The 25,602-nt window shown below is 42.8% G+C and overlaps 1 protein-coding gene across 1 annotated transcript in view; it reads right to left on the bottom strand.

Annotated features, from left to right (window-relative positions):
- AKAP6 (A-kinase anchoring protein 6) overlaps positions 1 to 25,602 on the bottom strand; it is a 378,396-nt gene that overhangs the window by 73,780 nt on the left and 279,014 nt on the right. Inside the window, exons 10-11 of the mRNA XM_044271267.1 lie at positions 25,368 to 25,514; positions 17,002 to 17,211 (exon numbers count right to left, since the gene is read on the bottom strand). Of these exons, the coding sequence (XP_044127202.1) occupies positions 17,002 to 17,211; positions 25,368 to 25,514 (357 nt within the window). The remainder of the gene's footprint in view (positions 1 to 17,001; positions 17,212 to 25,367; positions 25,515 to 25,602) is intronic.

Here is a 25,602-nt window from a genome sequence, read left to right on the forward strand (position 1 = left end):
CAGTAATAAAGTAAGGGTTAAATGCCAAACAAAACTCAATATGGGTTGCCCTGATTCTGCAGTTTGCAGAAACACCCCATATGTGGTCGTAAACTACTATTTGGCTAAACGGCAGGACATAGAAGAAGGGGAACGTCATATGGTTTTTGGAAGGCAGATTTTACTGTACTGGTTTATGTACCCTTTCAAGCCCCCTGCTGCACCCCTAGAGTAGAAAATCCATAAAAGTGACCCCATCTAGGAAACTACGGGATAAGGTGGATGTTGTTTTGGAACTATTTTAGGGTAAATATGATTTTTGGTTGCTCTATATTACACTTTTTTGAGGCAAGGTAACAACCTAATAAGTTTTGTGGAACACCTAAAGGGTTAAAAAAGTTTGTAAAGTAACTTTTGAATACCTACAGGGGTGTAGTTTCTTAGATGGGGGTCACTTTTCTAGTTACATCAGGGGGGCTTCTAATGGGACATGGTGTAAATAAACCAGTCCATCAAAATCTGCCTTCCAGAAACCATATGGCGTTCCCTTCGTTCTATGCCCTGCCGTGTGGCTATATAGCCATTTACGACCACATATGGGGTGTTTCTTGCAAACTACAGAATCAGGGCAATAAATATTTAGTTTTGTTTGGCTGTTAACCCTTGCTTTATTACCAGAAAAAAAGGATTCAAATATAAATTTTGCCAAGAAATGGGTGTTTTGGCACCATTTTTATTTTATATTTTTAACACTGTTCATCCGAGGGGTTTGGTCAAATGTTATTTTTATAGGGCAGATTCTTACCTACGCGGCGATACCTAAAATGTCTACATTTTAAAATGTATTTAGATTTTACACTATATTATCATTTTAGGAACAAAAAAAATAAAAAAATATTTTAGTATCTAATGTAGGGGCTTATTTTTTGCAGGATGAGATGGCGGTTTTATTGGCATTAACTGGGGGTGCATATAACATTTTGATCGCTCACTATTACACTTTTTGTGATGTTAGGTGACAAAAAATGGCTTTTTTTACATGTTTATTTTTTTTTAACGCTGTTCATCGGGGAGTTTGGGTTATATGTTATTTTTATAGAGAAGATTTTTTACGGGCCTCCAGATGTAAAACTACAATTCCCACCATGCCCTGCTGATAGCTGTAGGTTGTCTGGGCATGCTGGGAGTTATAGTTTTACAACATCTGGAGGGCCGCAGTTTGAGGATGCCTGCATTAAAACTAATATTTTTGGAGAAAAAAAAATTGTTTCCGTGTCTTCAAAGTCTGAGAGCCATATTTTTTTATGTTCTCTAGGGCACTGTTGGGGATTAGAAAAATGTAGTACTCCATGGAAGTTTGATACTCCCTGAAGCAATCGATAACTCAGAGGCCCGGATGATCGGGGCAAGAGTCACATTGAGTGGTGGTGTCCTTCCGTATCCCCCTCCTGTGACACACTCTGCATCTTTTTTGGGTTCGTCCCTTCTTTCCAGTATGGGGGACCACACCTGTAAAATGCTGGCCAGGGACGATCCGGGCGCCTCCAATTCCTGAGCTACTCCGGCCTGCTTTTTCCCGGTCTGAAAAAATCAGGTCCTTGAGGACTGCTTCATAGAATTAGAGGAATGTCCCTGTGCTGCCAGCGCTTTGGGATAGTACAAAAGCGTTGTACAAGGCAACCTGTACCAAGTAGACCGCAACTTTTTGTACCATGCCCGGGTTTTGCGCATGGCATTATATGGCTTGAGGACTTGATCAGAGAGATCAACTCCTCCCATATGCCGATTGTAGTCAACGATACAATCGGGCTTGAGGACTGTTGCCGCGGTACCTCGCACAGGGAAAGGGGTGATGCTGTTACCATGGATTGTGGACAGTATAAGGATATCCCTCTTGTCCTTATACCTGACCAGCAACAGGTTTCCACTGGTAAGGGCACGGGTCTCACCCCTGGGGATAGGTACCTGGAGGGGGTGGGCAGGGAGGCCGCGCTGATTTTTCCACACGGTCCCACAAGCAGACGTGGATCTGGCGGCAAGGGACCTGAACAAGGGAATGCTAGTATAAAAGTTATCCATGTACAAGTGGTAACCCTTATCTAGCAGTGGGTGCATAAGGTCCCACACGAGTTTCCCGCTAACACCCAGAGTGCGGGGATATTCTGGGGGTTGAATACGGGAATCTCGTCCCTCGTACACATGAAATTTGTAAGTGTACCCTGAGGTACTCTCACAAATGTTGTACATTTTCACGCCATACCTCGCCCGCTTAGTGGGAATGTATTGGCAGAAACTGAGTCTCCCCTTGAAAGCAATGAGAGACTCATCAACCGCGACCTCCCTTCCAGGTACGTAGGCCTACGCGAATTTGGCCCCGAAGTGATCGATGACTGGCCATATCTTATACAGACGGTCATAGGCAGGATCACCTCGGGGTGGACATGCTGCATTATCTGCATAATGCAGGCATTTCCGGAGTGCCCAAAACCGGGGGCGTGTCATGGCCATACTGTAGAGTAGGGTCTGGTAGAGGACGTCCCCACTCCAGTATTGCCTGACACTCGGTTTTTGCACTAGACCCATGTGCAGCACGAGGTCCCAAAATGTCCTCATCTCGGCTGCACTTACTGGCGTCCAGCCACCACGTCTAGCCAAAAAGGAGCCCGGGTGCTCCACCATCAGATTCACAAATGGGTCACTGAAAAAAAAAAAAAAAAAAAGTCAATTTCAGTGAAGCCCACTGTGGGAATCTAGATTCCTGGATTGCCAACAAAATCCAGAATCTCTGGCTCAAAATCCACTGGGGGACACCAGCTAAGTTCACTGGTAGGGGGCTCCGGTGGGCTTATTTGGTGGGCCGGGAAACCAGTGGGAGCCCCAGGGCCACAGAGTCTCTAGCATGTGGGGCCCCTGGCTCCGCCTGGCGGCGTCTCCGTCGCCTTGGGGGCTCATCGTCATCAGATGATGAGGAGGAGGATGCGGATGACAAGAGGAACGTGAGTCAGAGGCAAGCTGGGCGTATGCCTCCTCGGCCGAGAACGTCAGGTGGGCCTTGGGTATGTGTGTGTGCATGTGTATGTGTGTGCGTGTAAAACTTTATTGTATGTGCGTGTGTGTGGGGGCACGGGTGTTCACGTACTAAAAAGCTAAAGTAAAAAAAAAAAATTGACAAATGTTAGAAAAAAAAAGTTCAAACTTGCTGATCAGCGGTACAGCGCTGATCAGCGGTGGGGCGGACGATGCGCTAACAGTGGCCGGACGCTAAGAGTGCCGGCCACAGTCAGAGCACGCAAAAAAAAAAAGGTGGTGGTGCTATACGTTGTGACAGGATGCCCGCTGTACACAGACATTTATGAATTGTAGGATGAACGGTCTGATATAGCTGATCACTTGTGAATGCAGTATCAAGTATGTTGGCAAAATCTTCTTGGAGAAGAATCAGGGAACACTTTAATGATGTCCGTAATCAAGCAGACACCTCCGCCATGTAACTGACTGCCTCAACGGGAACCCAGGGGTGATTAAATTTCAGGGCATTGAGGTTGTCAGGCCATCCGCAAGAGGCAGGGTTTTGACCGTAGCCTCCTGTAAAAGGAAGCACAATGGATCTTTCACCTAAAAACCACATGCCCAATGGTCTGAATGAACACATGTCATTCGCATGTTTTCTATAACATCAGGATCCCTCTAATATCAATAATATGTGGTCCGTTCATTATATTTGGTCTCAATCCAGTTCTGTATTTGCAGTAACTTACTTTTAGGCATGCCCTGCAATGCACTAGAGGTATCAATTCTTTATTGATTATCCATAATTAACATGTGGCATGTGCACGAATAACGCATTCCATCAGGCACATATATGATACTTCTTTCCCAGTGTATTAAGGGCTGACTCATAAATCCATTCTTGTTTGTCCCCCTATACAATTATACTTTTAAACTTGTATGCCTAATCCTGGGCATACTATGTGTGAATAATCATCATCTTGATAAGGGAATTTCTAATGTCACATATTGCTGTCATGTGTTGCGCGGCTTCCTATTCTGCTATGCGCCTTTACTTACCATCTTAGTGTACTTTCACACTGGCGTTTGGCTTTCCGTTTGGGAGATCCGTTCAGGGCTCTTACAAGCGGTCTAAAATGGATCAGTTTTGCCCTAATGCATTCTGAATGGAAAAGGATCCGCTCAGAATGCATCAGTTTGCCTCCGTTCTGTCTCCATTCTGCTTTGGAGTCGGACACCAAAACACTGCTTGCAGCATTTTGGTGTCCATCTGACGAAACTGAGCCAAACGGATGCGTTCTGACACACAATGTAAGTCAATAGGAATTGATCCGTTTTCTGTGACACAGTAGAAAACGGATCTGTCCTCCATTGACTTTAGAAGGTGTTCACGTCTTGGCTATGTAAAAGATAATACAAACGGATCCGCATGCATATGTTTGTATTATCTGAACGGATCCGTCTATGCAGATCCATGACGGATTAGCACCAAACGCGAGTGTGAAAGTAGCCGTATGCTACAAATTCCTTTGTATAATGTCTCCTCACATATTCTTTCTACCCATGTCCAATTGATATCCACCGTTTAGGTCCGTGTTTATTATGGAGGGAATTGTCCCTCCTTATTGGTCACCCATGGAGCGTCGGCTGATAGGAGCATCTGCGATGTTCATCCTGCTCCGATCACATGACACTTGGTGGGCAGGGCTATGATGTAGATGGGAGGGGTTTCTAGTTTAAATGAGCCTGAACTTCGCGGATGCTTTGCGGCCGCCCCAGTGCGGTGCGCTGCCCCTACAGACAAGAGGGGAGCGCATGTTGCTCTGAAAAGTTTAAATCACTATGCAATCTCTGCAAGCTCCTGATAATATTAGGAAACATGTCACGCTTAGGCAGTGTGGGCACTTAGCATAGTGCAGTATCATGATTGCTATGTGCAGGGAGTGGCTATTTTTTCTTCTTGAATTGGCCTCATTAGGTGTTTAACTAAACACTAGCTGTGTTATCAGGCAGCGTGAGTAGTGTACTCGGCCTGAAAGGTGATACAACACTATCACCAACGTTGGCCAATTAGGAGATCTGTTGATAGGCTCAAAGCCTTATCACTCTTCTTACTAGTTCCACAATTGTATTAGCTGACCCCAGCTGCATGAATAGGCAGTGTGTGTGGCGTGCTCAGCGTCATAGGCGATACAATATAACATAACTTTGTATCAGTTCTGTTATACTGTGGCCAATTAGGAGGGTTGCTTATGGGGCTGGCAGCGTGTGCTGGGGATCCAACATTGCACCTAGCACACACTGGAGCCTTATATCATTTTTTCCACCCGTCTCTGTCAACATTGGATCTGCACCACTGATTATATTTAAACATATGTATTTTTTACTCCCTTCCCTTTTTTACTTCTTTGAAATACTAATAAAATAATTTTTAGTTTTCTTTTTTAGCGTCACTATTTAATTCTACTAGAATTTCAATATATAGGTGATGCAAACCAGAGTTGGCTTCGATTAGCCTAGTGTGAGCTTCTTAAAAATGAGAAATGTAATAATGCTGACGATTAAGTGGTATTGAAAATAATCTTGTATGGCTTTTCTTTTTTTTGTCAATAAACAAATTATTAAATAAATAAAAAAAAGTACCCCCGCTCCAGGGCAATACACACATCCATAAAACTAGCAGGCAAACAGCAAACAAAAAGCATATGGCAGCACACCATTACACATGCAACCAATAGAACTAGGGATTATGGATTATTCTGGATTAAAGTGGTACTATACCTCCTATACATAAAAAATGGAAGTTCTTTGCACACATTTTTGATCAAAGCAACACATGCTGCTGCTGAGGTCATCTGGTTCATGCCAAAAATGTTGCTCCAATGTTGCTCCCATGCCAATGTTGCTCCCATTGTCGGTGCCCACCTTGCCCAGATGGAGTCGGCGGGGTGACAGCCAGCAGGATGTTTGCTTCTTAACGTACATACTTGTTTGCCAGTGTGACTACTCTCTCACAGGCCGAACAGCACAATACATCGTGTCAACGCTTGATCTGACACGTGGTAGCAAGGAGGAGTAATGCATGCGACCCTCTGCCCAGATGCTATTGGGGACAGGAACATGTCCATGGAAAAGGAGGAGGCAGATAAGTGCCTTGTGTAGAAACCTGGTGTGGGAACGATCGTGGGGGATTCAAAAGGACCTGGCCTTGTTGCCGAGGTGCTGCCTTGACGCTGCTGAAAAAAACATTGACCCAATGGGTGGTGAAAGACATGTACTGTCCCTGCCCATAAGAGCTCCAAGTGTCGACCGTGGTGTGAACCTTGCTGCAAAGTGAGAACCTCAGGGAACGGCCCACATTTTCTACATGAGAGTACAAGGCAGGGATAGGTGGCACGGTTTTCCCTCACTACTTTATGGTGATGCTCCATGTGTTGACGCAGGGCCGTCGTGCCAACATTAGCACCCTGGCCACGCCTCACTTTCTACCCACACATCCCGCATAGCGCTATGCTAATGTCCCCCAGTGACTAGGTGAAATATTCCCACACTGCCAAGTATCACATTTTACCTCACCACTGCATGATGCCTGCTTGACTCTGCTTTTATGAACCGAGTAGCAGATGGTGTAACTCCCTGTGTCTGGCTCCAGATCTTCCACTGCTTCCACCCTGCTGTCTCATGGCCATGCTGCCACCCTCACCCCCTGATAATACCAATGCCCCTTCTTCACCTGGCTCCCACGTGCGATCGGCTACATCATCATCTACATGTGTTTGCGAGTCACTTGTGTCACCCTCACCTGTCTCTTGCACACGTCCCTGAGCTCTCGCAACATGTGCTCCCAACTGTCATCATCGGTAGTTCCATGCCTAAAGGGAGTCCACAGCGGACCTGATCTCCAAGTCTGTGCTGGCTTGTAAATGTTGACTGTCCTCACACAGGTCATTGTTGCTGTAAAGCGGAGTAAATCCAGTAGCTACCATTATTTGACTAACAAAGCAGCAAAAGCACAAGGCAGGTTCAGGACAGGTGAGGGCATATAGGCAGTTCCTAGGCCATGCCAACTAAGCATGGTATCAGAGGAACTCACTGATTGTGTGTATCTGTTGAAACCTGAGATGATTGTGAAAAGCGAGTCAACCATTCCAGTACAGCTGGATTGTTGGTCAAAACACGACCGCTAGATGACAGTGGCAGCTCTGGGCTTTTGCTACAGCTGCTACCACTACTCCTTCTTCTGCTGCTACTTGTGCTGGCTACAGCATCATTTTTGCCATTGGAGGGCCCAGGCAACTGTCTGTTGGCCATAGTGTATAACAGCTGTATCGCTAACAGAACGGATTAGCTATCAATTTTGGTGCACTGCACAGTTATGAACACGGCGTTAAATTAGAGTTGCCAGCAAAAGTGCCCTGTAATATTGGCGCACAGTAACTCTACAGCTAACAGAACAGATTAGCTATGAATCTTGGTGCACTGCACCATTATATACATGGTGATAAATTTCAGCAGAGTCTGTAGTTCAGCAGTCTCCTATGCTCTCGCTGAACTCTCCCTCCCCAATAATGTCCTACACTCTCTGTTAACAGTTTGTAGCATTACTGTCCCTAGTGCTTGATCGTCTTGTAACGTCTCTCCCTATGCTCCACTCAAAGGAAGATGGAAGTGCTCAATCTAGTTGTGACATCACAGGGGGATGGCTACCTGCGGATTGGCCGGCTACACGGCATTATGGGTGATCTCGTGTTCTCGGACTTGTCTCCTCTATGCTGCTAGTTTGAATATAATCAGACCACATTTAAAAAAACGAATTAATTGGAAACATGTTTGTAAACAAATAAATAAAGGGAAAGTGATTTAGGCCTGCATTTGTTATCCCTGACAGATACTTTTGTGTGCTGGTTTAATTAAATTGAACAAGTCCCAAAAAACACTTAAATTCGAACTGCGTGGAAACTGAATATACATAAATGGACAATTGAGGCTTGAGACTCAATTTCAACTTAACACACACAGGTAGATTGCAGCCACACCATGGCTATTGCTGCAGTAATGATGTATATATGCTGCTTAATTCAATTGAAAGACCCCCCCCCCCCCCCCAAAAAAAAAAAATAATAATAAAAAAAAGTGATTGTGTGGAAACTATATGTAAATGGTCAATTGAGGCTTGATGGTCAATTTCAAATTAGTAAGTGTGTAGATTGCTGCCACACTGTGGGTATTGCTGCAATATTTGCTTGCAGGTAGCTGCTTTTAAGATGAACCTGCACTTCTGATAGCAGGCACAGTCAGCCACAGGTCTTGTCTCTATTGTACACAGCACATACACTACTCTTCTTTGGAATCCTAGCCTTTACCTACACAATCCCTGGCAATTCTTTTTTTCACTCTCCCTGATTCCCTAAGATTGTTTTCCTGGCAGACACTGTAACACCCAACCACCTTCTCTCAAAGCCCAGCACAGAATAGTGTTCTGTTTGGGCACCTCCTTGTCTGCTGCAGCACTTATTGGTTCATTCAGGCTGTCAGTGTCTGTGAAAACCCTTCTTCTTCTTCCCTAGTGCTTTTTCCCCACCAACATGTGCAGTAAAATGGCCCTACGTACTGTTTTGGTGGATTTGTCCAAAACAAGCCAGGAAAGGTTCAGGTTTGTCTGCCATTCAAGAAATAGCAAAGTTTGGTCTGAACTCAGTTCAGTCTGAACTGGTTTACTCAAACTTAGAAGGAAATCATAGTTTGCTCTGTTACTTAATTTATAAAATACCAGAACGTTGACAGAAACTTGATAACCCTAGTCATAAGACAATGGGACCCATCAAGATTTGTTGAGATCTATTTGAATATAGATCTGTATGGATGGATCAAGGCTCTAGTATTTACAGTTTACAATATGATACTGGTGTTAATAAAGCCTATCCTAGTACTCTATGCAAATACCTAGAAATTATCTTATGAGAACAAGAGGGATATTTATTAAACCTAGTGTAAAGGAAATCTCGTTAAGTTGCACATGGTAACCAATCTGATGCCACCTTTGATTTTCCAAAGAAGCTCTGAATAAAGAAAGGTAGAATCTGATTGGTTGCTGTGGGAAACTAAGCCTTTTTTACTTTAAATCCATTTTGATAAATGTCCCCTCAAAGGATCCTTCTTCCCTTGGCAGCATCTGGTGTACTTTTGGTAAGTTTTTAACTAATGGTGGTCTGATGGATGACACTGTTATGGGGATCTGTGGATGACACTGTTATGGGGATCTGTGGATGACACTGTTATGGGGATCTGTGGATGACACTGTTATGGGGATCTGTGGATGACACTGTTATGGGGATCTGTGGATGACACTGTTATGGGGATCTGTGGATGACACTGTTATGGGGATCTGCGGATGGTGCTGTTATGGGGGATCTGTGGATGACACTATTATGGGGGATCTGTGGATGACACTGTGATGGGGATCTGTGGATGACGCACTGCTATGGGGGCATCTGTGGATGACGCACTGGTATGAGGCCATCTGTGGATGACGCACTGTTATGGGGGCATTTGTGGATGACACTTTTATGGGGATATCTGTGGATGATACTGTTATGGGGGATCTGTGGATGACACTGTTATGGGGGGATCTGTGGATGACACATATATAGCATCTTAGGCTATATACAGTCATGGACGTAAATGTTGGCACCCCTGAAATCTTTTGAGAAAATGAAGTATTTCTCACAGAATAGTATTGCAGTAAAACATGTTTTGCTATACACATGTTTATTCTCTTTGTGTGTATTAGAACAAAACCAAAAAGGGAGGAAAAAAAGCAAACTGGACATAATGTCACACCAAACTCCAAAAATGGTCTGGACAAAATTATTGTCACCCTTTCAAAATTGTGGACAAATAAGATTGTTTCAAGCATGTGACGCTCCTTTAAACTCACCTGGGGCAAGTAACAGGTGTGGGCAATATACAAATCACACATGGAAGCAGATAAAAAGCAGAGAAGTTGACTTAGTCTTTGCATTGTGTGTCTGTGTGCGCCACACTAAGCATGGACAACAGAAAGAGGAGAAAAACTGAGGACTTGAGAGCCAAAATTGTGGAAAAATATCAACAATCTCAAGGTTACAAGTCCATCTCCAGAGATCTAGATTTGCTTTTGTCCACAGTGCGCAACATTGCAAACCATGGCACTGTAGCTAATCTCCCTGGGCCTGGACGGAAGAGAAAAATTGATGAAGGATAGTCCAGATGGTGGATAAGCAGCCCCAAACAAGTTCTAAAGATATTCAAGCTGTCCTGCAGGCTCAGAGAGCATCAGTGTCAGCGTGAACTATCCGTCAACATTTAAATGAAATGAAACGCTATGGCAGGAGACCCAGAAGGACCCCACTGCTGACACAGAGACATAAAAAAGCAACACTACATTTTGCAAAAATGAACTTGAGTAAGCCAAAATCCTTCTGGGAAAACATCTTGTGGACAGATGAGACCAAGATAGAGATTTTTGGTAAAGCACATCATTCTACTGTTTACCGAAAAATAGAATGAGGCGTATAAAGAAAAGAACACAGTACCTTCAGTGAAATATGGTGGAGGTTCATTGATGCTTTGGGGTTGTTTTGCTGCCTCTGGCATCATGAAATGTGTGCAAGGCATCATGAAATCTGAGGATTACCAACAAATTTTTGGTCGCACTGTAGAGCCCAGTGTCAGAAAGCTGGGTTTTTGTCCAAGATCTTGGGTCTTCCAGCAGGACAATAACCCCAAACATATGTCAAAAAGCACCCAGAAATGGATGGCAACAAAGTGCAGGAGAGTTCTGAAGTGACCAGCAATGACTCCAGATATAAATCCCATTGAACACCTGTTGGGAAAAGGCGCCCTTCTAATAAGAGAGACCTGGAGCAGTTTTCTAAGGATGAGTGGTCCAAAATTGTGAGAAGTGTCAGAAGCTTATTGATGGTTATAGGAAGCGACTGATTTCAGTTATTTTTTTACAAGGGTGTGCAACCAAATATGAAGTTAAGGGTGCCAATAATTTTGTCCAGCCCATTTTTGGAGTTTAGCGGCCGGCGATGTATCAGCGTCACCAGAGTAAAAATGGCAGTATTTGCTTTATAAGATGCACTGGCATTTTCCACTGGCGAAAAATACGGTAACTTGAATTTTTAGTATCAAATAGAGAGACCTTTCAATAATCTTGTCACCTATAAGCGTAAACCGAATAGCTGTACTCTGAGGTGCTTACAAACCGCGTTTGAGAATTCGCGAAGATGTAGAATATACAGGGAGTGCAGAATTATTAGGCAAATGAGTATTTTGACCACATCATCCTCTTTATGCATGTTGTCTTACTCCAAGCTGTATAGGCTCGAAAGCCTACTACCAATTAAGCATATTACGTGATGTGCATCTCTGTAATGAGAAGGGGTGTGGTCTAATGACATCAACACCCTATATCAGGTGTGCATAATTATTAGGCAACTTCCTTTCCTTTGGCAAAATGGGTCAAAAGAAGGACTTGACAGGCTCAGAAAAGTCAAAAATAGTGAGATATCTTGCAGAGGGATGCAGCACTCTTAAAATTGCAAAGCTTCTGAAGCGTGATCATCGAACAATCAAGCGTTTCATTCAAAATAGTCAACAGGGTCGCAAGAAGCGTGTGGAAAAACCAAGGCGCAAAATAACTGCCCATGAACTGAGAAAAGTCAAGTGTGCAGCTGCCAAGATGCCACTTGCCACCAGTTTGGCCATATTTCAGAGCTGCAACATCACTGGAGTGCCCAAAAGCACAAGGTGTGCAATACTCAGAGACATGGCCAAGGTAAGAAAGGCTGAAAGACGACCACCACTGAACAAGACACACAAGCTGAAACGTCAAGACTGGGCCAAGAAATATCTCAAGACTGATTTTTCTAAGGTTTTATGGACTGATGAAATGAGAGTGAGTCTTGATGGGCCAGATGGATGGGCCCGTGGCTGGATTGGTAAAGGGCAGAGAGCTCCAGTCCGACTCAGACGCTAGCAAGGTGGAGGTGGAGTACTGGTTTGGGCTGGTATCATCAAAGATGAGCTTGTGGGGCCTTTTCGGGTTGAGGATGGAGTCAAGCTCAACTCCCAGTCCTACTGCCAGTTTCTGGAAGACACCTTCTTCAAGCAGTGGTACAGGAAGAAGTCTGCATCCTTCAAGAAAAACATGATTTTCATGCAGGACAATGCTCCATCACACGCGTCCAAGTACTCCACAGCGTGGCTGGCAAGAAAGGGTATAAAAGAAGAAAATCTAATGACATGGCCTCCTTGTTCACCTGATCTGAACCCCATTGAGAACCTGTGGTCCATCATCAAATGTGAGATTTACAAGGAGGGAAAACAGTACACCTCTCTGAACAGTGAGGCTGTGGTTGCTGCTGCACGCAATGTTGATGGTGAACAGATCAAAACACTGACAGAATCCATGGATGGCAGGCTTTTGAGTGTCCTTGCAAAGAAAGCTGGCTATATTGGTCACTGATTTGTTTTTGTTTTTGTTTTGTTTTTGAATGTCAGAAATGTATATTTGTGAATGTTGAGATGTTATATTGGTTTCACTGGTAAAAATAAATAATTTAAATGGGTATATATTTGTTTTTTGTTAAATTGCCTAATAATTATGCACAGTAATAGTCACCTGCACACACAGATATCCCCCTAAAATAGCTAAAACTAAAAACAAACTAAAAACTACTTCCAAAAATATTCAGCTTTGATATTAATGAGTTTTTTTGGTTCATTGAGAACATGGTTGTTGTTCAATAATAAAATTAATCCTCAAAAATACAACTTGCCTAATAATTCTGCACTCCCTGTAGTGCTATATCTTTGTAATCGCAAATATTCTAGACTTTTTTTCATCAGTACCCTTCTGCTTCTTGCTTGTGGGCCAATGAGAAGGCTGCAATATCTTTGTCTGAGCTTAGCACTGTCCCTAGCAACCAATCGGAAAGTTGCCTACCCCTTACTATATAAGAAACTCCCCAGCAGCCATTTTCTGCTGTTTTATGCAGTTCTGAGGGAGAGAGAGAGCAGTGTCATTGCTGTGCTCTGTGCTTTGCTCATATGGATCCATATTCAATTACATTAGATAGTTAGCTCATATATATAATACAGATAGGGGGAGATAGTCAGTGTAGGTTAGATAGTGATATAGTGTAGCTGATAGGTTGAAGTGCAGATGTTAGGTAGTGTGATAGGAATTACTGTACTGTGCATTTCCCCCAGTCTCAGGAAACTTCTAGCGGCATGAAAAATGTTGAAAAAGTGAGCCACGCCTGTATTGCGCACGTAACACGTGCATATTACATTGGCAATTTTCGCAATCAAGAAAATAATGACTGGAGATCACAAATTCTAGAATTTTCAAATTTATCACGAATATTAGGCCGAACATTTGCAAAATATTGCAAAAATGAATATTGCCCATGCTGCTCATCACTACTTACAAAATGTAAATGAATGTTAAGCATGGGACACAAGTAAGTCATAAAGCAAATTCTGAGAACCTACTGATGAGTCACTAAAATTGTCCCTTAGATTTGAAATGATTGTGTTAACCAGGGATGGACTGCCCATCTGGAAATTCTGGCAAAAGCCAGATTGGACCGCTTCAGGCTATGCTAAATCAATTGTTCCCAGTGCCACCATTAACTCTCATAGGCCACTAGGCCTGAATTCTCAGAGGCAGCATCAGACATCAGACCTGTGGCCTGCTTCACATACTGAAGCATTGAGCAGCAATATTTGTGACTTTTAGGGAAATACAGGGGCCAGTATAACTACTGAGGACACTACATGGTTACACTATAACTAATGGGAGCACTAAAGGGAGATATTAAAAATACTGGTGGCACTACAGGAGGGTATCATTTTAAATAAAGGGGATCATTTTAAATATTGGGGGCATTACAGGGGTATATTATATGTACTGGGGCAATTTAGGGGCATTATAAATACAGGGGCACTACAGGGACCCATCATAACTACGTCCACTATAAAAGGGATTTAACTACTGGGGGCACTATAGAAGGACCTTATTACTAATGGGGGCTCTATTGGGTGCCTTATGGAGGGGCCTTATTACTACTTGGGGCACTTAAATGGTAACTGTCATATGTTTTATTTTATTTGCTAGTTTATTAGAGCTAGGCATGTATACTTGAGTTAGGCTGTCATTGAATGTGAAAAGATCTGTATTAACCTTATAATAACAGCTTTCATTAATGACCTCTATCCTTTCCCACTGCTCCTTAAAAAGGCAGTTGCTATGGCTTTTCTGTCTCTGGCTAAAAAGAAGAAGGAGGGTGCAGTCCTTCACACTGCATCCCTGTATTAGGCTTCAGAGTGAGGAGGCGTGTCTCTCAGTAATCCAATTTGATTGGCTGGCAGGAAGCTGCTGGCTACAGCAAGTGTGCATGGCAAGTGAGAGAAAGCAGTTTTGGCCTCAGAGAACTGGCAGAGGAGCAATCTTGAGAAGGTCCTCATATTGTAAATGTTTAAACAGCCGTAACTAAGGGAAAAACTCAAGGAAAACAGCGGTATGTGAAGAAACTAAAGATTGCTTTATGCATAATTCTGCTGCAGCAGTAACATATGCTAAAATAGATTTTTTTATGAAAACATGACAGTTACCCTTTAATGGGACGTTATTACTATTGGGGATACTTTAGGAGGCTTATTACTTTGGGGGACTTTATCACAACTAGGGGCAGTATAGGACACATTATCACAACTGGGGGTATATAGAGGGCACTACTAGTAATAGGGCACTGTCAGGGAGCATTATCTCTGTAGGGAGCTTGTTAGCAATTGGTATGTTGGGAAATATGAAATTGCAGAGTACAGCAAGTACAGTATTGGGATAGCCGGATCACAGTAAGCATGAATAAAACGTAACTTTTATTCTTAATTTTTAAATCAATGATCCACCCGTTTAGGACAAACCTAAGACCTTAGGTCTTTCTAGGGAGAGTCAGGGTAGGTACGGGAACACAGGCCATCCACCATCAGGCTGTTCCTATGGGTTGAGGTGATAGTGAGGGTTCCCATAGGGTTAGTGGGGTCCCTCGCGTTTGTCCTCTCCCTCACTTTGCGCTTCTCCCACCATTCTTTATATATGTTTGTTCGTATCGTAGTTTGTCCTAAACGGGTGGATCATTGATTTAAAAATTAAGAATAAAAGTTACGTTTTATTCATGCTTACTGTGATCTGGTTTTTCTATATTGCATTAATTCACAACTATAAATATGTATATCCTCAGCGAGGTTAAAAGTGTACAGTATTGGGATAGCAGCAGGATAATGCTGTTTGGTGAAGTGAAGACTAAGATGTATGTGCAGCAAATTCTGTAAAGACGAAAGAAAGAGAACATCTACATTAGGGGAGAGGTCACTGGATGTAATAGATATATAGGTCTGTATACTCCTGTATGTTTGATAGTGCTCAATGTAATGTATATTTAAATATGCCATTTGTACTGGGGCCAGGAATGGGAAGGTCACACAAACAGATTTCATATTCACCCCCACTGTAAGTTGGTCTGTCTGTTTTAGAATGCCAGGGCTGAATTTTAGTCCCAGTCCAGCCCTGGAGTCTGCCTACATAATACATATTCCTTAGTGGCTGCAAAGTAGTAATCAAATTTCTATAAATAGGAAATGTCTCACCTTTAATTGTATAAAGTTGTTATGTTAAAAAAAAAAGCATATTTTGCTGTCAATAATTGCTTGATGCACTGATTTACAATAAATTGATATATTATACATACAAAAGTGGTGGGGAAATGATAGAGAAACTGTGCATCAGCATAAGTAGTATCTGTGACAAAACCAACCTCGCCACAGTGTTTTGGAGGGGCTGTTTGCCAGCCTCTTGCCTCAGGATTATGGCCCATACTAACTTTAAAGGAGAAGACAGACCGGCCGCACAGCTTAAATCTGTCTTTGGAATTGTATTTTATGTTATTATGCGTTCGGTTAAATTGTATGTTATGTGAGGGTACCCAGATAGCTAATATTATTGTATTCGTGTATTCTGAGTGCCATTCACCTAATGATATGCACTCAGACTTAAGCTATCATGTTAAATGTCTGTGTTTGCTGTGGGGGTGTGACATGGGTGGTGATTCCTGTCCTGTTGACTCCACATGTGTATTGGCGATTTCCCTTTGTCCTGAGAGATAATTGGATTGCTCCTCGGGTGTCGCCAGGGCAGAGAGGAGGAAACCATGATGCATTGTGGGGATGTGTTGTTTCTGTGTATCCTGAATTGCTGCATATCTGTCCTGTGTCACAGTCTCCCTTCTGGTCCCCTAGGGGCATGGCCACCAGATGGGGACCTGCATAAATACGGGCGAGTAGACCTCAATAAAGTGTGCCTGTTTTATCCTTCATCATGTTGAGACTGGTGCTTGGGTAACTGATCAAAACTGGGGGATTGCTATACGCTGAAGATTTGCTATACTCCCCTGGCATAACTACTAGCTCTTGTAAGAGCTGTTCCTGCTCTCGGGTTTTAGGAGAGGTTCACCCACTGGAGCCTGGAGCCTTGTCGTAGGTCCAGGGTGGGTAGGAGACGGTGAGACCTCAACCAAGCTTCGGCGGTTTGTGGGGTCTGCAGTGCGTACGGTGTCAAGTGGAGTGCTTGGAGTCCTCGGAAAGCACTAGGAGCATCTATCGACGGAGGTACCCAGTCGGGGTGCTAGGAGATCCGTTACAGTATCTATGGTTTATTTCTACCATGATGACAGGATGCAGCATTCATGTGCACTTTAGTGTAAAGCAAAGAAGTCATTCAAAAGACATTTTGCATCAGAGCCAATGCACCTAGGGCTGTTTTCACATTAATGCTTGTTATGTCTTTATAGGAGCAGATAACAAAAGTGCTAGATTTGGCGCAAAACTGACACATACTGACACATAACAGATTTGAAATTATAAATGCTAATTGAAACTTGGGTCAGACAGATAGTGGCCTACCTGGAATTGGTGCAGCTCTCTTTGGAGTATTTCTTTACGATTCTCCTTTTTCCCTACTGTCAAACTGGAGTTATACAAAGCTAACTCAGTATCTCTAAGCCATGATTTCAGCTCTTTGACTCGCTGATCCAGCTGCCGCACTAGATTCCCACTGCCAGGTGAGAGTACAGAATGGGACACACAACTTGACAGTGCTTCGGCAAGAGATTTCTGTGAAAAAACAGTAACAGAGAGCAAAAGAGACAGTGTTAGAGTCATTATCCAAGGTAGGAAATGAGAATCAAGGAAATCACAAGTAAGCTGACCACAGACCTAGTAATTTTTTACGTTGTTTACCTGATAACAGTTGACATTGCAGCGAAGAGCAGGTGTAATTACAAGGAAGGAACCGTCCCATTGGAGTGAATGGAACGGCTTGTAATTACACCTGTCGGTGAGCAGGTAAACTGAGAAAAGGTCATCAATATTAAAATCCCAGAAAACCCCTTTAAATGGATTTTCCCTATTGATGTACAATCCTTAGAATAGTAGGAGGCTAATCACCCCCCCCCCCCCTTCCCCAAACACACACACAATCCTTAGAAGGAAAGGGCCTCAGCACAGCATGCTCTTTTTTCCAGGCATGGTAACTCATCCTTATCTGCGGCTATGCTTGGAATTGCAGGTCAGTCCAATGTGCCTTCCACTAGAGCACCCTTGCCACTGATTTGGACAAATTATGGTAATCGTTTCGGTTCTATACCACAATCACACTTTGTTGGTTTCTCTTAAAGGGTACTTGTCTCATCCCTAGTAGAATCAGGTACAAGTTCATTAGGCCCCATGCACATGGCCGTATTTTTGGATGCTCATGCGTTTGTCTGTTTCGTTGTCCAAAAAAACAGAATATGACCTAATCTTGTTTGTTTTGTGGACAAGAATAGGACATTTTAACAGGGGTAAAATAATGGTGGCATGCACATGGCCGTGATCCATGCTTTGTAGACCTCAGAACTCTTACGGTCCGGTGCATGAGGCCTTACACAAATGAAGTTCTATGCACATGTACAGTGAAGTGAGGTCTACAGATATGTACAATACCAAAAGGTAGCTCAATTCTGTCCATCAGTCAACTTATACAAACAGTATAATTTCACATATCAAAATATAAATGGGTTAAAGTGCACTTTAACAGACCTTCTAATGACATCAACAGAGATAACTGTATTTACAACATCTGCTTTAGAGATACTGCAAAGAGAAACATTTAGGGGGTCACTTATTAAGACCGCTGTTTCAGTAGCCAGTCTTAATAACTCCTTGCACTGATGGTGGATCCACCAAATATAACTTCAGCGCATCCACCACTTGTCTAAATGTCAGCCAAGGCTTCCTTGCCTAAAACAGGCATAGAATATGATAAATGAGATAGTCCTGCCATCCCGTCTCATTCCATGCCCATTCCACACACCCTTTTTTAGACCTGGCATGAGCTGGGAAAAGTTGCAGACTGCGAAGCAAATAACCTTTGCACTACAATGTGCGACAGATATACGCCAGACAATGGCATATATTATTTAGTAAGTGACCCCCTTAATATGTACTCCTCTTGGCATCCTCTCTTACATAGTTACATAGTTAAATAAATAACCCTAAATTTCAGCATGTCATATTTTTAGGATTTCCTTAGTATTCAGCAGGTGATATTGTTTACTGTCTATGCATTGGGACCTACCACAGGTATTAATTCTGTGGGATATTGTCAAATCATGAGAATGGTGCACCCTGAGGACTGGAGTTGAGAAACACTGCTCTATATCATTTATAAGTTAAATAATAGGGGACCCAGCACTAAATCTTGGGGTACACCACTTATAACCGGGGAACATTTGAAAAGGAATCATTGACCACTTCTCTCTGGACACGGTCTGTCAGCCAGTTTTCAATGCAATAAAAAACTATACTTTTTAGGCCTATAGACTTTATTTTACCTTCTAACCCTTTCTACACCATGCCAGTTTTCATCTTCCTGCCCAGGCCATTTTTTGCAAATCTGACATGTCTCACTTTATGTGGTAAAAACACTTTTACTTATCCAGGTCATTCTGAGAAAGTTTTTTTGTCACATTTTGTACTTCATGACAGTGGTAAAATTGTGTCAAAAAATTTTAATTTTATATATGAAAAAAATACCAAATTTAACAAAAATGTGGTAAAATTAGCAAATTTCCAAATTCCAATTTCTCTACTTTTATAATAGATAGTAATACTTCCAAAAATAGTTATTCCTTTGCATTCCCTATATGTCTACTTCATGTTTGGATCATTTTGTGAAGGCCATTTTATTTCTGGGGGGCGTTAGAAGGCTTAGAAGTTTAGAAGTAAATCTTGAAATTTTTTAGAAAATTTCCAAAACCCACTTTTTAAGGACCAGTTCAGGTCTGAAGTCACTTTGTGAGGCTTACATATTAGAAACCACCCCAAAATGACCCCTCAAGGTATTCAAAACTGATTTTGCTAACTTTTTTAACCCCTTTGGCAGATTTTCAATTTGAATCAATTTTTTTCCACAAACAAAACTCAATATTTATTACACTGATTCTGTAGTTTACAGAAACACTCCATATGTGGTCATAAACTGCAGTACGGGCACACGGCAGGGCGCTGAAGGAAAGGAACGCCATATGGTTTTTGGAAGGCAGATTTCACTGGGAATAATTTTAAGCTGCCATGTCACATTTGAAGACCCCCTGATGCACCCTAGAGTAGAAACTCCAAAACAATGACCCCATTTTGGAACCTACGGGATAAGGTGACAGTTTTGCTGGTACTATTTTAGGGTACATATGATTTTTGGTTGCTCTATATTACACTTTTTGTAAGGCAAGGTAACAAAAAATTGCTGTTTTGGCAACGTTTTTATCTGACAATTAGATCATGTGGTATTTTTATAGACCAGGTCTATAATATTCTATAATAGTCTCCATATTCTTAAAGCCATAGTTTTTTGGGGGGGAGGGCGACTGTCTTATGTAGGGGCAATTTTTTTTCAGTATGAGATGACGGCTTGATTGGTACTATTTTAGGGTGCATATGACTTTTTGATCGCTTGGTATTACACTTTTTGTTATGTAAGGTGACTAAAAATAGCTTTTTTGACACACTTTTTATTTTTTATTTTTTTTTACGGTGTTCACCTGAGCGGTTAGGCTAAGTGATATTTATATACAGCAGGTTCTTACAGACGTGGCAATACCTAATAGGTATACTTTTATTTATTTATTTAAGTTTTACACAGCATCATTTCAGGCTATCAGTAACTGCCAGACCCCGCCACTGATCGGGTGGGCGCAGCTCCTGCACCCGCCCGATCAGCGCGCCATAATAGTACGGCACTGGGTGGCAGGTCACACCCCGTTGCGACGTACTATTACAGCGCTGGTCAGGAAGGGGTTAAACATCTATGAAGGACAGCAGCAAATGCCTTTGCAAAATCTAAGAACACTATATCCACAGCTGCCCCTCTGTCCAGGCTTCTACTCACCTCCTCATAAAAACAATTCTGGTTAGTCTGACAACTTATGTGATTGGCAAACCCATGCTGGCTATCACTTTTGATATTATTAAAGGGGTTGTCCGGGTTTTTTATATTGATGACCTATTCTCAGTATAGGTCATCAGTATCAGATCGGCGGGAGTCCCGGGTGTCTGTATGAGGAGCCGGTGCGTGCAGTGCGCACGTGCCATCTCCTTTATCTCTTCCTGTCTGCTGCTGCTGTCCCATAGACATGCAATAGCTGATCAGCGGGGTGCTGGGTGTCAGACCCCTGCCGATCTGACATATCCTGAGAATAGGTCATCAATATTAAAAGCCCACACAACCTCTTTAACAGTCACATATGCCTGTATACAGTCCCTTAAGAGTCTGTCAAACATCTTTACTACAACGGAAGTTAAGTTTACTGGTCTATAATTACCTGTGGAATTCCTAGAGCGCTTTTGAAATATGGGCACCACATTTGCCTTGCAGCAGTCATTTGCCACCGTACTAGTTGCTAGAAACTCTCTAGCAAATATACAGTTAGGCATATGGATTTACTAACATAGAAACAGAAACATAGAATGTGTCGGCAGATAAGAACCATTTGGCCCATTTAGTCTGCCCAATATACTGAGTACTATGAATCGCCCCTGGCCCTATCTTATATGAAGAAGGCCTTATGCCTATCCCTTGCATGCTTAAACGCCTTCACTGTATTTGCAGCTACCACTTCTGCAGGAAGGCTATTCCATGCATCCACTGCTCTCTCAGTAAAGTAATACTTCCTGATATTACTTTTAAACCTAACAGCTCTTAACCCACTCACTTAATCCTTTCCTTTCTTTTTTATATACAGAGCTACAAAAACATTTAGTAGGTCGGCCCTTTTCTGATCCTCACTGACCCTCTCCATGTTACCATTATTTAGGGGACATACCCGCTCCAAACTTTTTTTTTTGATTAGTTTTTCTCTATTTGGCCACCCATTTGGTATTTTTGAAGATTTGAACTCTTTTTTTTTTTTTTTTACATATTTTATTAAGCCTTTTGTAAATTTCAAAAGCTACATCAGACCACCTGAGAACTTTTTTGAAATTTAGGGGATAATTTACTAATGTGAAGTACACCTAAATTAGGCGTACTTCAGGCGCAGATGCTAGCACAATGGTTAGTTGCGCCTCTAGCTGCAACTTTTCCCCGCTCACGCCAGGCATGGCGTGGGCAGAGAAGGGGACGAGCTGGCAGGCCTGTCTCATTCATCATTTTCTATGCCTGTTTTAGGTGTAGAAAATGGTCTAAATGTAAGACAGCTCAGGGGGAATATAAGATGCATTTAGAACTGCTGCTGGATGTGCCAAAGTTATGTAGAGGCCTGAGCCTCCTCATTACTTTGACGGATCCACCACCAGCTACGGGAATTTATTAAGATCGGCATCTAAAACACCTGTCTTAATAAATGTGTCCCTAAGTTTTTTTGCTCTCCTAATGTTTGCTTCTTACTTTATAGCTCAGGGGGAATATAATTACACTGAGGTCCATAGTACCTACCAAGTGTCTCATGAACAGTGACATTCCCAGCAAGCTCTGTATTGTTAGAAATTACCAGATCCAGAAGAGCATCGCCCCTAGTGGGATTCTCTACAAACTGGACCATAAAGTGGTCCTTGAGCAAGTAGAGGACATTTCTCCCTTTTGCAGCTGAGGCAGAACCATGACCCGTCAATATTTGGGAAGTTAAGATCTCCCATTATGACCTCTGTACCAGCTTGTGCAAACTGCTCCAGTTGGCTATAAGGCTGAACTTCTATTTTCTCTGTGATGTTAGGGGGTATATAGGTTACATCAAATATTATTTTTTGTGTGTGTTTTTCCATTTGTAATTCCATCTATAAGGATTCAAAATCTTCACCATCTTCATTCAATTGCCTCTTTCACATTCACTTTCATATAACTCCTAGCATACAGACATATTCCACCCCCATTTTTCTTATTGGCCCTATCCTCCTAGAGTGTATAACTTTGAATATTAACAGTCCATTTGTGTGAAGAGTCCAACCATGTCTCCTCCATGACAACTACATCTATGTGTTCCTCCAGTATAATGGGTTCCAGCTCACCCATTTTGCTTGCTTGACTTCTGACATTTGTGAACATGCATTTGTGAACATGCAACTCATCGATTGCTGTTTTTTATTGCTTGTTTATAATGTGTGGATCTCCTTATCCACTGCCCAAATAAGCCCCCATAATCCATTTCTCCACCAATATATTCTGACCCCTCTTTGACCACTTCTACCACTTCACTTTCTGCCTTACTTCCCCCCTTCTTACCTAAATAACCCCTGCTAGAATTATCTTTCCCATTCTGATATAAACTATCATTGAAACACCATAGTAACATAGTAACATAGTACATAAAGCCGAAAAAAGACATTTGTCCATCCAATTCGGCCTGTCATCCTGCAAGTTGATCTAGAGGAAGGCAAACCAAAAAACTGTGAGGTAGAAGCCAATTTTCCCCACTTTAGGGGAATAAAAAATTCCTTCCCGACTCCAATCAGGCAATCAGAATAACTCCCTGGATCAACGACCCCTCTCTAGTAGCTATAGCCTGTAATATTCGACCCAGTGCTCTAGGAACCCAAACCCTTTAGCCCTACACCAGGAATTAAGCCATGCATTTAGATTCCTGAGCTCCCACTGCCTTTGCAATTTTGCGCATAGCACAGGTAGTATTCCAGAGAATTTTTTTCCTGAAGCTTGCAATTTAGTTATTTGAAGTTATTCTTACGGAACCTTCACCTTCCATGTATTCTATCATTGGTTCCAACATGGACAATGACAGCTGGGTCATCACCAGTCTCTCCCAGTAATTTACCCACCCATTCCAGCACATACCAAACCCTGTCACTGTCACGGTGGGGAGTGGGGAAAACCCCCCACCGTATAATGTCAAGTATAATGGGGGAGCAGCTAGGCCAGGACGCCAGAATCAGGGAGAAGGTCACCTCCTAAAGCGTCTAATCCCCTAATCCTCACCCTAACTCCTCACCATATGAGTGGACCTTGATGGTAGGACGGCTCATACCAGAAGACCTTTGGCCCTGAGTCGCCCTGATAATCCCTTTAATTAGAGCAGGGGAGAGATTACCTATTCTTCCAAGACACGGGAGAACAGGACTCTCAAATGGCCTAGATGCAGGGAAAAGAAGGAGACTGAATACAGTAGCTAGAACAGCAGGTAAGCACACAGAAATACACTTACCTGCCGTAGCCACCATGACTGGAACCCATGCATAAGTACAGGTGCCAACACACCAAATAGGACACCGTACAGACAACACACACACACAGGTATCCAGCACACCAGCTACTGCCTGGGCCCCATTCAGCAAGGTGCATGGCAGCCCCAGGCAGTGCTGCATACAGGCTTATGGTTCACCCCTCCGGGAAACCAGCCCATTTCCGAAGGTAGATAAGGGAATGTGTAGCATACATGCTGGACAACACAAACAACACACCAGACATGTATCAACAAACTAGACATAACAAAAAAATCCCTAAATCAAACCCTCACCAAACAGACAACAGATAAGGTAGGGAAAGGACAAGGAGAATACAGAGGGGTGACATTGCAGATGACATCAATGTCCTACAAGGTGGCACTCAAGGACTGGGCAGACAGAATACCCTGGACTGGAGAAGAGCTCCAGCACCAACGACGGCTGGAGTACCACTGACTCCAGCCAGCAAGCCACAGGTAATAAAACCCAAGTGACCACACCCAGTCAGGGAGTTAACCCTTCCAGCACCAGACAGAGGGAGGAAACCACTACAAGGGGAAGTGCACACACCAGCCAACAAGCAACACGTTACCACAGCCAACAGCATGCGTGGCAACCATGTCACGGCGCACACAGCATGAGCTGAGACACTGCCACAACATGCCATAACAGTAACACATTGCTACCGGCAACAGCATGCGTGGCAACCATATCACGGAGCACACAGCAAAAGCCAAGACACTACCACCACATGCTATAACAGCAACACGTTGCCTAGGGCAACTGTGAGCGTGGCAAAAGTGTCACAGCACACACAGCAAAGGCCGTGACAGTCACCCAGGAGGCAGAAAACCATTTGGTTGAGGTGTTCTTGGCAACAAAATATTCTACCCATCATCCTGAGGTTAGAAAATCGAGCCCAACAAAGTGGAATTTGATTCGAATTTCAGGATAAATTCGATTCGATGTGAAGCCGAATTTCCTTGTGCTTTGTGGTGGCGAATCCATTTAACCTGAAATAGTGTAAAAAAACAAAAAAAATCATACTTACCTCCTCCATTTGCTTGCGATGGGCCACCACCGCCATCTTGATTGAAGATCTTGGTCAAAATCCCTTGTGTGGTGACGTATGACGTTGTGACGACGACATCTCGGTCCGCGCAAGATCTTCAAGCGAGATGGCGGCGGTCGGCCAGTCGTGAGCAAATGGAGGTGGTAAGTATGATTTAATTTTTTTTTTCTGTTAATTTTAAACATTATTCTTACTCTCTTGCACCCACTACTTACAATTTTTTTGTACATTTCGGTGAAGCGCCTGAATCGAATTTTTCTAAAATTCGCTCATCTTTAATCCTCATAATCTGATGCTCTCCCTTGTCCTGCACTAAATCGCACAGGGCAAGGGCTTTTTCATTAGATCTGGTGATGTTTGGCAAGCAGCAGACACTTAACACACAGCAGACATTCTGTCAAGCAGCCCTCTCAATGCAGCAAGCTCCTATCTCTATTAAAAAAAATCTCATATAGAAACCTCAAATAAATCCTGAAGCATGTGCTCTCACCTTTAGCATATCCCACTTCTCTCTAATTAACTCTTCTTTGTCAGCAGCACTGTCAGGTAATGTAGCACCTTCACTCCTCAAGGTTGCCAGCTGACGTAATAAAGAGTGTACTCGATCCTCTCTCAGTGATAACTCCACACTGCATCTCTGTGAAACAAAGGATATAAAGGAAAGAATAATTGCTATTACTGTGATTTGATGTTAGCCATAATACATTTAACCAGTAATCTGAAAA

This window comes from Bufo gargarizans, chromosome 11, assembly GCF_014858855.1.
Source record: "Bufo gargarizans isolate SCDJY-AF-19 chromosome 11, ASM1485885v1, whole genome shotgun sequence".
Lineage (NCBI taxonomy): Eukaryota > Metazoa > Chordata > Amphibia > Anura > Bufonidae > Bufo > Bufo gargarizans.